We start from the raw sequence: 13,186 nt of genomic DNA, 5'->3' as shown, positions 1-13,186 counted from the left end.
CTCTCCCAGTTTACCTGTGTCCCAATAATGGATGGAGTTACTCAAGAATAGGAACATGTAAAATCAATGACTTCCATGATGAGAAATTAGGATGTACATATGCACTGCCTGTATGCATTTATGATTAATTCCTAACCTTTACAGGCCTGTTCTTGCAGACATTACGCTATTCAGATGAAATTGCCAGCTACCACTAGTTAAACACACCTGGAAAAAGTATATTCTTTTCTCTAAAACTGTCCATTTTTACTGTGCAGTTTTGTGGAAGGTAAATTTCTTGCATTAAAGAGGGTGTACAACTGACTTACATGCATTTGAACACTGGCTTGAGCTTTATTCTTTCTTTTGTCTCTGAAAGTCTAGTGCCTGTTCCCCCCCACCTCATTCTTCACATAACTTGGCCAGAAACTGACGAAACCAAGTGTAGAGGTCAAGGTAGCTGCTCAGTATTTCACACAAGTTCAGATAAACAAACTGTGTGCAGAGGATCAATTATCTAGTGCTAGACTTCGTGAGGTTTGTTCCATTCCATCCTTTAATAACAGCCCACCACTCATAGAAAAAGTGAATTGATTGGTTTTCTCAGTCAAACAAGTTTAAAACCAGTGATAAGAAAGAGCAAAAAACATCAGCACTCCCTGCTAGCCAGAGTATGGCTCAGTCTACGTCCGTCAGTTGTAAGGTCCAGCCCCACTGACATGGCATTTGCTGAGGAGTCAATTGAGGTAGAGCAATAACCATTCCCTTTTCTCCCAGGGCAACCCATTTCAGCAGTTCCCTGTATCCAGCCAGCTTCACCTGAAATAGAAACACACACTATAATTAGAACAGCACCTTTTTGAAGTACATATAAGTGCAATATTGACAAAGTAATTATTGATCCATAGCTACCTTACTCACCAAGTGTCCTAAAAATGCCACTTACTAGCCAAATGAGTGATAATTAAAGGCAATGGGGAAACATTTGCAAGTAGATATGCACGTAAAAAAGCTACTCATGTTGAGAAGGACTTGGGGCTGTAGAAAGTGAATATACACCTTTTGGAAGCATTTGGAGTAGGATTTAGGTCTAAGCAGAGATCTAGCAGCCACATTACAGAGCTTTGCATCCCCTGTTTCCAAACTGCCTGCTTCCCACAATGAAACTTGTAGTCTTGAATGAGCATGACTGTTTCTTGCAGAGGGCAGCCAGGTATCTCAGAGAAAGCTGATCTGAAGAACTAAAAACCACAAATAGGTTGATGTTGTCACTTACACCAGCTGGTGACCTGTTGGAGCGGCTGCAGACCAGTCTCCGCTGCTGAGAAACAGTACTTTCTAGCACACATAGAGTCTAGCTATCCCCCCAGAATTCCTGAGGCATGTCCATCACTTCTGAAATTACTCTTTCTCCCATGTCATGGAGCTGTCTTGGCACCAGTCAGACTACTTTCATGTGGAACTAGACCAGAAGGGGCAGTCCAGAAACACTCCTAAATGCATTTCAGCAGCTAATGGACATGCATGAGAGCAGAACTAAGCCAAAGTGAATCCCCCCTTAAATGCACAGAGTCTGCTTCCATTGGGTTACTTGCTACTTGCAAGTGTAGGTGTGGCATCACTATCCTCAACTTCTGACCTCTACTTGGTATAAGATGCACATCTAGGGTAACACTGATTGCTCTTCAGCCTCCCTGGCAACAAAAACCACTGTGTTACATCCCTTTCCTGCAAGGCTTTGACTTCAAACAACCGCACCACTACAGCAACTCTGGTATCACCAAAGTCATGACGATGGCTACTTCTAAAGAAAAGTCATGCTGAGTTGGGAGTCTACACAGGAAACAGGAGGGATGGTGCAGTTTTTTCCCCTGTTCCTTGGCCTCTTTGTGATTCCTAGTTTGCAAGCTAAAACATATCCCAGCAACATCTCAGTCTAACTTTGCTGGATAAGAAACATGCCACTGAGAGGACTATGACAAGGAGGTCCCAGAAAGAAAACAAACATTTTGCTGGGTCACTTCCAAAGTCCTAACAGCTATGCATTCCCAAAGATGCCAGAAACTTAAATAAACAAGATGGAACATGACACATCCTGGAAGGAGGGGACGCTGTGTGCATGCGCTCTTATTTTACCTGTGTTTCTCCAAGCTTAGCCCGTGGCTCACCAAGTTCCAGAATCCCAGAGACTGGCCAGTTAAGGAAGATAGCACTGACTTTCCCTTCTTTAGGGCTGAACGTGTACCTGGTTGGAAATGGGAACCAAAAAGGCATGTCAGCTTTTCCTTGTAAATCTTTAGAAGTGATAGATACATAAGAGTGCTTTCAAGACTGGAAAAATTGATTAGAAAATTCAGGATTAATTACATTTTCACACACATAACCACCTGGTCAGATAAATTATGCCCTTTAATAATGTGCTGTTCCTTGCAAATTTGTTTCAACAAACTAGAGGTAATGAAAACTATTAAAGAACTGAATTCAGAGGTAAACATTTGTTGTAACTTTAGTACACTGTATCAACTCAGCCATATAGGAAAGCCATACTTGCAGGATGGAGAATCATTAACAGATAACTGTAGGTTATATTCAGAAAAACATGGTAACTCCCATCTATACACTAACATGCAGACTAAAAGAATTTTAAAATAGTATGAGTGACAGTTTCCACCTTGCATAGCTAGTTTTTAAAAATACTATTTTCATCACTATGCCAATGGAAATCTTGTGGCATACCCCTGAAACATTCCTCCCTCCTTCCTATTTAGTTACAATTTTTTATTGCTCTTGAAAGGGATTTTACTAAGCAGTCAACAGTCCAGCATCTCCAGGCCAGATGGTCAAATCTTACTAGGAATGGGCGTAAAAACACCCACTGAGATAAGAGGGTCAAAACCAAAACCCTGATTGATCATGAAGGTGTTACAAGTAACAGTGGCAGAGGGGAGGGCAGAGACTGACTGTATTTAGCAATCAAATAATTGCTGTTATCTTCCCATTTTATTTCTAAACATCACGTGACATTGAGTATTCCTTTGTTCAGATAAACACTTAATAGCAATCTTGTATTTCCAGATTTTTTTTTTAATTTCTGTTGCCCACTAGAAGCAAATAGAATTACCTAACAGATTAGCCTACACCAAGAAGTAAAAGATGACCAAGGAAATGCTTTCAGCTTTCCTTTCAGCCTCAGTATAATCCCAAAACTAGTCTCTACCTACAGCTTTATATACATTTTAGATGCAGTTACTTACACTAACAAAGGCATTAATTCCTTCACCACAGACAAACCAAGATGGTGATTTCTCTAGTATCAAGTCATTAGGGATTTCAAAGCTTCGCATAACATTGGTGCTGCTTTCCAAAGCCTGCATTTTGGTTCAGTAGACTTACCAGACTCCAGGTGTGACTGTGTCGTTCTGTGCTCTCCATGGTTTCGTTCCATAGATGGCCTCTCCATTGACCTTCAGCCATGAGCCCACCTGCCTCAGGCGCTCCTCAAACACAACAGCGATGCGACCATCGTGGGTGGGCCCAATGTTCATCAGGAGATTTCCTCCACAAGACACTGTTTCTACAAGTTGCTGAAGTGTTTTTAAACACACAGAGCATACAGTTATGAGTAATGAAATCACATATCTAAAGTACTTTCTAAAGTCTGCTGTACTCCTTCAGAATGATGAACCAAATGAGTTATGCTGCTGCTGCATGCTAAGACTTTGAGGTTCATCCCTGAAGTTAATACAAAATTCAATCTCCCATAAAACAAAGCTCTGCTGTCAATTTTTACATCCAAAGAGAGACACAAATACCTTCTTGCACCAGTCTGTCTGCCTGAATCTACATTAAAATCAGACTCCACAACTCTTTTATCATTTCAACTTCTGCAAGAATGTACTGAGGGTTTTACCAATAGGACAGATGATTTCTCTGCACCAGAGTAGAATAAGGAAAATATTTGCTACTTCACCTTTATTGAATCTTAGAAAAGCAACTTCCTCCTTCCTCCTGCTTGATGATTTTCCTATTTTACAGAAACATCTGTAAAACACAAGGAAGCCTCCTACAAAGCTTATAAAATTTATGTTCACATCCACACTGCCCTCCAGATATCACAGATTGAGATGCATAAGTGTGAGAAACAGCTGCAGACATGCTGCTGGATTAATTCAAACCTTCTGCCTCTGAAAAGAGGTTACTTCAATTTCAAATTGTCTTTTGTGAGGATAGTACTAGAAATAACAAATATTAAGCAACAGTTACTATCTTTCCCTCACTAGCTGAATTTTGCAATTAAGTACATTATTCTAAAAGACTGATCAGTCTTCCTTTCATTCCGGTTTCCTAAGCTTCAAATCTTTTTTAATACCTCAGTCTAGTAAGGGAATCAATGTTCTAACAACACCAGCTGTCTGCTTCTGGTAGTGTTTACCTGTCTGTAGGGAAAGTTTCTCACTACAAAGTAAAACTACTGCCGAGTCATAAACTGTGTTTGTCTGTAAAGGGGAAAAGATGTAGCCTTGCAGCAGGAGTTCCTAAACAGGAGCTAAGAAACTGCAACTGTTTGCTTCTCATCATCTTGCATATGCAGTTACCAGAGAAACTTAGAAAAAAAGGTAATTATATTATAAGATGGTCGAGATCAGTCCTTGGCCGGTTACTCACAGGGAAAACGGCTTCTAAGAAACTGACCAAATTTTTACTAGAAATTCATTCTACAGAAACAAGAGAAAGATTAAGAAGTACATGGATTTTCCATCCTGTCAGGATTAAGGCTGGAAATTAACAAAATTATTTATTATTTCATGGATTCACTATTGAATTAAAATCATCTTATTCATAAAAATAGATACATAACCAAACAGCATAAAAATAGATACATAACCAAACAGTTAAACAGCACAATATAACAGCCAGAAGAGAGAATGGGGAGTGGCAGCAGCTCCCGTGGCCCACGGTACCTTCACCAAGTCCTCGATGGGGAGGTAGTCCCGGAGCCGCGCGTCCCTGCGGTAGCCCCAGGAGCTGCGGTCGATGGTCATGCAGTTCTCCCACTTGTGGGGCAGGAGGTGCCCGGGGTTGTAGCGGTCACTGCACGTGTAGAAGCCGCCATGGGCACAGATACTGCCAGCTCCCCAGCGGTCATTGGTCACTACTGTGTCCCGGACCGGGCTGGGAACAGAGGAGCTTTATTACTTCTATTCTATAAAACATGGTCACAGCCAGAGTAATCCCTTCCCACACACATCCCTCCCAGGAACTAACATTTTGGATTATTTCTGTACTATTAATTTATTACAATAAGATTAAGTGCAATGCCAGGAATTCTATTCTCATGCTTTGCTAATAAAAGGTCCAGACCAGAATTTCTTAGGGAAATCAGCTCCAGACTTTTACAGGACCTCTGCCAGAAATCACTCTGCACTTCTTACCCACTACCAGATGTTCAGTCTGTGATGACAACAATGTATCCATATTCTCAAATTGTCCTGCTATCCTGTGTTTCTGTGCAACAGCAAATCCTTAGGGAAGACTATGATTAAGCAGAATAGCCAATACCAACTTAAATTATTAATTTGCAAATGTGTTTAAAAAGTACCAAACAGTCTTTTTCTAAAGCCAGTTTTCATAGTTCTAGGAAAGATCTGGATTCTGTATTTCAGGAGAATTAATAAGTCCCCTTAAGTAGAAGTAGCAGGTTCCACAAAACAGAAAATGAAACAAACTAGACAGAGAGCAGAATTTCAGATAAGAAGCTAAACCAGCATCATTATGTACCTGTCATTATACAGCCAAGCCAAGAAACCAGTGCTGTTCCAGTAAGTATCTGGAGCATTTCCATCCCCATCAGACCAAATTATTTCTGGCTGGTACTTGGTCACAATTTCATAGAGTTCTGGTAACGATTTGCTGGTTGGAAACTTGCTTGTGTTAAAGGCATTGGTGGCATCCTCAAGGAAGAGAGGATTGAACCATTCAAACAGGGAATGGTATAACCCAAAATGCAAGTCAGTCCTGTTTCTAACAGATGTTGCTAATTCAGCAACAAGATCTCGCTTTGGTCCCACATCAACAGCATTCCAGTTCCAAGAATATTTGGACCCCCACAAAGTAAAGCCTAAAAAGAGAAAAATCAAAGGATAAGAAAGAAAAGAAGAGAGGACATTATAGCTCTTCTTTCTGGAAAGTGGTTGGAAATGTTGTTTAAAATAACTAAAATTATATATGTAATAATATTGTTGTCATGGTATAAAGTGTGCCTATAACCTGTTTATGCAGAATGGTAGTAGTTTTAATATCAGAAATGTATTTTTTTATACATACACATACATTTATATTTTCCAGTTTTGTACTGCTTAGGATAATTATTCCTTCTCTTTAATTATTCACTCTATTCATATTAATAATTAAATAAACTAGATGACTTAAATTAACTAGATGACTTTTAAGGCCCCTTCCAACACAAGGCATTCTCTAACTCTATGACTCTGAAATTAACCAAAAATACAGCAGCTTTTGAGGCATCTACATCAAATGTGAACTGTAAATACACAATCTGCAAGTGGAAGATAGAATTGTTTCTCAGCTGCAGAAAGCCCAAGCTATAATTTGCATTCAAAGACTGTTCTCCTCTTTTTTGTTTCCATCGTATGCAAATGTTCACTTTTTGTTTGCCTTGATATTTATAACAGCTCAATCGGCTACTCTGTATATGTATAAGGAGAGGGCAAAAACTCCTGAAACAGCTGTTAAAACATCAAGATTAAATATCAGGAGAGATTTGACCTTTCAGACATCCATCAGTCCAGCACAACCACTTATAAATACTCTGCACTGCAGACTCAGACTGCCAGAGGACCTCCACTCTCACCTTCTAACCCATTTATACTCACTGTCTAATAAATCTTGTGCTATTTCCGTGAACTGGATGCATGCGATTGTATGGACTAAACAACCTAAAAAATCATGCAGAAGGTTATTGGACAGACTAAATGAATCCTGGTTCTTTTGAAGTCATTGGGAATTTCACCGCAAGTGAAATTCAAGATCAAGAATTATGTTTGTCATCAGAGCTGAGATTAAAATTGACACATCACAAGTTGCCAGCCTTAGAGAAAGCAAGGGAGTTTGGAGAACAGCCGTTCTCCAAATGTTAAAACAGTGCAGAATTCACTTTTATGGTTTCTTCAGCAATAAATTGCACAGAAATAAAAAATAAACTATGGCCATTTGCAGGAAGCTCAGCTGCCACCACCACTTTAGGCTGTTTTACCTATGGCAAGAGAACAGTGGCACAATATTGCTTCTCCTATGCAAACTTCATGGCCACAGCTTTTGTATGAGAGTCAGTAAAACACCTGTACATTTATTGGGTGGTTTTTGTTTCCTCTTTGGCCATGGTGGGGCAGGTAAGCCTGCCTGGTTTCCTCTGTGTCTCTTAGAAGCTAGAAAAGTGACATGCTTTTTTCATCTGTTGACAGAAATGCAGCAATTACTAACATTCACAAAGCTTCCTCTTACCCTCATGATGTTTTGAAGTTAAGACAACATATTTTGCTCCTGAAGCCTTCAGAATATCTGCCCATTGGTTGGGATCAAAGAATTCTGCTGTAAACAGAGGACCAAAATCTTCATAGCTGAAGCCAGGTGGGTAATTTGTGTCCATAAATTTCACATAGGGCTCTCTCTTTTCCTTCTGCCAGTACCACCTACAAAACAGGGACAAAGTATGTCTGCTGATGTATTTTTAGCTAAAAGAGAATTTAAATTATCAGCTCCTGTTTAACACAGAGGAAGAGGCATTGGAGGTACATGACACTGGCAATAAGACAAAATTTCTCCAGAAGAGTGTTGATTAGCAAAGATTTCCTTTTTTCTATCTTATCTGTCGCATGTTCTACATATTTGCATTCCACTTTGGAAAAGTCTCAGAATTTCATCTGAAGCAATGAAAAAAGCAGCTATACTTTGAGAATGAAAAAATTACAATCTTGGTCAATACCCAAATCTCAACACTGTACTAGAGAACACAGACAGTCTGTGTAAGCAGCTCAGGTGGCATGAGAAATGCATTTTTCCTGGACTTGCATGCCTTACCTCCACAGGTCTCACACCTCAGCCATCAGGCATCTCTGCTCTGCCACCCACAAATATGGGGATCATCAGCTTTACCTCTCTGACAGTCCCAAGCCCCAGGGCCAGAGAGAGCTGTGACCAGGTCACTGCAGACTCTGCACACCTGAGGCTTGCAAGCAAAGACACCCTGCTAGAAGAAGGCACGTCCTCCAAACAAAACCTACCCGTGCAAGAACACCACACACTCACAAATGCACCTCTGTCACCTTTCTATGAATGAAACCAAGCAACAAAAATCCTCTTGTCAAATTTAGACTTATATGAAAATAGATGGTAAGTGAAGGAATAAAACAGGCCAGAATTTAAATGTTTGAAATTAATTTCTCTCTCTTGTCCTGAGCTGGACTCTGATCTCAGTTTTCTAAGACCATAGTGTGAATATTGTTGCAACCTTCCCAAAAGCCCTTCAGCATAAACCAACAAAATCTCTGGCAGCCAATAGGGAAAAAAAACTTAGAAGAAAGAGGCTGAGACAGTTTTCCTTATTGAAAGAGCTGGGGCAGAGGAGATAACAATAAGGCAAAACAAAAATATTTTTTAAAATAAAAACAAAAAAACCCCTCAGATTCCAAAGAATATTTCTTAAATTAAAAAGTAACAACCTTGCTTCTCAAAACCTTGCATAGTCACATGGTTTGCTAACATGAACACTTCCATGCTGACATGATTACATTCTAGAAACATTCTTACAGGCTGTGGAGCTCTGCGGGAAGGCACACGGGATGGGTGATAACAGTTTATGACCTTCCATTTGAAGCTGCTAACATGGGACCTCATCTGACTGCACAAGCTGTCAGAAGGGCCTGAAGCAGCTCTAGACCCACACCTGCCGAGCGACAGGAGAACACAGGAATGTAAAAAGAAATTAGAGTTTTGGGGTCAAAAACCAAATGCTTGATCCTGAGTCTGTAACCACTATCAGAGTACAGCACTCTGAGCGAGGCTTGAACCCAACCTAGTTCTGTCCCACCCCTCTAAAAGTAATTTGTTAGTATATATAGTCTGCATTAAAAACCTGCTGAAATGCTTGACCTTAATTCTGAAGAGAGAGGTGTCAGAAAACATTGGTTTGATTAGATACATGTTAGCTTGTTTTGCAAGTATTGTAATTAAGGTTCACCATAGCTCTGCCACAAAGCTACCCTCATCTTCATATTGTAAATAATAATGTGTCTCACTTGAAATCTCACAGGAAGTTCTTGGTAGAGCATGGAAAGGTGACAGCAGAAACATGCTTACAGCCAAAGGGCCTGTACCAGTGAACACTACAGAACAAAGATTTCATTAAGCCTGTAACTGAAATTATCTGAAGGATCAGAGCTTTAGGTTCTCTTTAGGGCAAAGCACTCATGAATAATAGCAGTAACAGTAAAAAAAGAGAAGAAAACCATCAGCAGTACAAAATGTGCACAAGAAAACAGCAAGGCTGCTTGCCAAGCAAGGGTAGCGATGGGCTCCTGTGCTCCCCGCAGTGCTCCAGCGGGTGTACAAGGCTGCTCCAGAGGCTGGGAGATCCCAGCCTGTTTCCACTAGGGAGACCCCCTTCACCCATCCCTTCATGGTGGTCCTGGAGAGGTCTCTTTCGGCCACTCCACCAACCACCTCTCACCAGTACTGCTGTGCTGCCAGGCCCTTCTCTCAGCTCTCCCAGCTCTCTGCTTAGTTTAGTCACTTCAGCCGCGGTACTCGGGAGGTGTGGGGCTGGGCAGACAGGTGCCCAGACACACCAGAAGCTCCACCTCCTCCGCAAACTGCGCCATGGAGTCCGTGGCCTCGGGTGGCGGCAGAGCTCCCGCACCCAGCTGAGCTGCACGGCCAGCCTGCAGAGGGGCTCCAGCCCACGCCGCCGCAGTGCGGGGACAGCACACCCACACCGCCCCGCCTGTCCCCAGCTGCTCCCGGCACAGCCTGGGGCGCGGCCACGGCCCGGCTCGGGCTGCCGCTCACCAGAACCACTCGCTGCCGAAGCTGGGCACCGAGAACACGCCCCAGTGGATGAACACGCCGAACTTCGCCTCGTCAAACCAGGCGGGCAGCGGCCGGGCGTCCAGCGAGCCCCAGGCGGGCTCGTAGCGGGGCCGGGCCTGCGGCAGCCCGGGCAGCCCCAGCAGCCCCAGCAGCAGCGGCAGCCCCGGCGGGCCCGACATGGCGGCGGGGCCGGAGCTCGCAGCGCCGCTCGGCCCAGCCGGGCTGGGCTGGGCCGGGCCGCGGAAAGGAAGGGAAGAGAAGCGGGGCAAGGGCAGGGCGGGCCCCGCGGCGCCCGGCCGGCACCGCTGCCCCTTCGCTCCTCCCCCGCCCCTCCCGCCGCCCCGCGGCTGTTCCCCACCGGAGCCGCTCCATCTGGTTGCTCGACCACAAGCTGCCCCCTGGATTTTAAGGATTTTAAGAAATTTAAGTCACTGGCTGATGCCTCGGCTATCCTGCCGTGCTTTCCCCCGCCCCGGGCCCCGCCAGCTCCTGCCCCGGCCGCCCGTCAGCCTCGGCCGAGAGCGGCCTGAGCGCGTCTGCAGCCGGACCGGGGCCGAGCCTGGATCTGCAGCCGGACCGGGGCCGAGCCTGGATCTACAGCCGGACCGGGGCCGAGCCTGGATCTGCAGCCGGACCGGGGCCGAGCCTGGATCTGCAGCCGGACCGGGGCCGAGCTTGGATCTACAGCCGGACCGGGGCCGAGCCTGGATCTGCAGCCGGACCCGCGTCCGAGCTTGGATCTATAGCCGGACCCGCGTCCGAGCTTGGATCTCCAGCCAGATCCGCGTCCGAGCCTTGGGTCTGCAGCCGCGCCGCCCCACAGGAGCCTCGGCAGCCTGCTGGCTTTGTCCTGCCCCCCTGCTTCCCACCAAAGGCTCAGCTTCACTCGTCCTGCCAAGGACAGGGTGTAACATCGCTCTGCATCTTCTTCCAGCCGACTTGTATGTGGAGGCTTCCCGGGCAGAGAGGTGGCCTGTCAAAGAAGCATTTCTCCCTTCGATCATTAGAATGGCCTGTGCCAAACTTCCTCAATTCCCTAGATGACACTTGGCGTTTGTGCTGCGGCTCACGGGTGGCAGGCACATAGTTTAAAAAATACATCTTCCAGCAATTTGTTGCCCGAGCTGGTGCTTCCCCAGTCTTTCCTGATGCCCGAATTTTGTGTTTTTACTTCAGCCCCCAGCTGCCATGGGACAGACTTTGTGAAATTATTTGGTTTAATGAGCAAATACTAACTTTTCATAATCAGCACCACAAACGGAGATTTCTTTGGCAATCTCATCAGAACAGTAGCAAATGAATGACCAGGCAACTGAATTTAATCTCTCTCCAACTGGGAAGGGTGTATACTTTACTCCTGTTTTATGGAAATAGAGCTTCAGTTTCCAGAGCCATTAACCACAACTGTTACATGTAATTCAAAAATATTTAAAGGGCTGTGAAAACAAGATGTACATGATTTTGTAATATTTTAATTTATATACCTTGATTAATATAAGTTACAGGCAAATAAAAACCATTGTAGTATCCAGCACATTATTCTTTGTGACTGTTCACGTTACTCTGATTTACCAAAGCACTTTGATATTACAACAGGAGCCTCTTCATATCTCTTTTACATTCACTGTTGACCTACTTTATGTCTTTTTTTCCTTCACCCCTTTAGGTGTCACTTTGCTTCTCAAAGGAAACCTTTAGATGCCTTTGACCTCTTGTATGAGATCCTTTCTAGTTTATCTTTCAATTTCCTCATGTTTTCCTTTTTGATTGCACCAAAGAATTGCAGACACGGAAGCAACTCCTTAATGTGGGAATTTTGAAGCATACATTCTGTACAGCACGACAAAGGTACAATTGCTCTGTAGCTCAAAATGTTTGGAAGAAAAAATGATGTTAAAAAAAGTCAGGGTCTGACCCAAAGCTCGCTGACCTGCCATAAACTTTGGTGAGGTTTGGAGCAGGGACTGTGTATTTCAATAATGAACTTGATCACACCTCTTGAAAGAAAGAGAAAGAAAGAAAGAAAGAAAGAAAGAAAGAAAGAAAGAAAGAAAGAAAGAAAGAAAGAAAGAAAGAAAGAAAGAAAGAAAGAAAGAAAGAAAGAAAGAAAGAAAGAATAAAAAGGAAAAGAAAAAGAAAAGGAAAAAAGGAAGGGAAAAGAAAAGTGGCAAACATTTCAGTAAACAGCAGTGATGAGTACACTTCTGATTAAAGTATAAACAGGTCCAGAAGATGTCACTAGCCCATTCGTGCCCAGGTACTGAAATCCCTGTTGGGGAAAATGGTCCTTTTTGTACTCTCACATTTGTAATGATGCAAGCTGCAAAGGGTAAATAATAAAAATAGCACATCGTCAGATTTTGTAAATAACACAGGACTGGTGTGCGCAGCTGCAAAAAGCTCTCTAAGCGTGGGTACAGCGTTCCTGCCTGTGTGAGCATGGAGCCTTCGGGCCCCGTGAGAGGGGCTGGATGGAGCTCACTGCCGTATCCTGCGAGAAGCCCGTGCCTCTCCCTCTCACAGTCCCGCTGGGAAAGCTCTGTGGCTGGGGAAGGCTGGTCTGTCAGCAGAGGGAAGGAGGAGAGGAAACAATGAAGGCAATCCCCTGAGGGAAACTGAGCAGAAAAGACCTTTCGACCTGACTAATGGCTGACATACGAGACTCCTGTGCTGGATCAATTGCTTCGACAAATGAGGAGAGTGACTGCTGGGAAGATCACAAAACCCCTACGCCTGGGGAGCTGCACGGGCTCGGTGTTGAGATGAAGACTTGGGTGGAAACAGAAACCAGAAACTGAATTTCACGTGGGCAAATTTCACGTGGACAGCTTTCAGACTCGATAGGTTTTGAATCAGACCTGAAGAGTCGTAGTTATTAAAATGCAGCTTGAATGCAACTTTCACATAGAATAACTATGCAACTCTGGACGCATTAAAAATATAGGCTGCAGTCTTTTCTGTGTTTTCATTGTGGCTGCACGGCAGCGAGGATTTCATTCAAAGCAGTATGTGATGACTTGCCTGTAAGAAGCAGTGTGAACATAACATTTCCCTTTAAAGGTGCATTTTGTTGTAAAAGGGTTTCTGTAAAACACCAGGAAAC

At 43.7% G+C, this 13,186-nt stretch overlaps 1 protein-coding gene across 1 annotated transcript; it reads right to left on the bottom strand.

Moving 5' to 3' along the window:
- Positions 1-309: 309 nt before the first annotated feature.
- FUCA2 (alpha-L-fucosidase 2) lies at positions 310-12,077 on the bottom strand. The gene is made up of 7 exons (XM_021540410.3): positions 10,063-12,077; positions 7,501-7,688; positions 5,758-6,097; positions 4,941-5,151; positions 3,373-3,563; positions 2,116-2,224; positions 310-798 (listed from the first exon to the last, which is right to left on the bottom strand). The coding sequence occupies exons 1-7, from the start codon at positions 10,260-10,262 to the stop codon at positions 658-660; spliced, it is 1,380 nt and encodes a 459-aa protein (XP_021396085.3). The 5' UTR covers positions 10,263-12,077; the 3' UTR covers positions 310-657.
- Between the last annotated feature and the right edge of the window lie 1,109 nt (positions 12,078-13,186).

The sequence above is a fragment of the Lonchura striata genome, chromosome 3, assembly GCF_050655825.1.
Source record: "Lonchura striata isolate lonStrDom1 chromosome 3, ASM5065582v1, whole genome shotgun sequence".
Taxonomy (NCBI): domain Eukaryota; kingdom Metazoa; phylum Chordata; class Aves; order Passeriformes; family Estrildidae; genus Lonchura; species Lonchura striata.
This window is presented reverse-complemented; position numbering and strand designations above follow the sequence as displayed.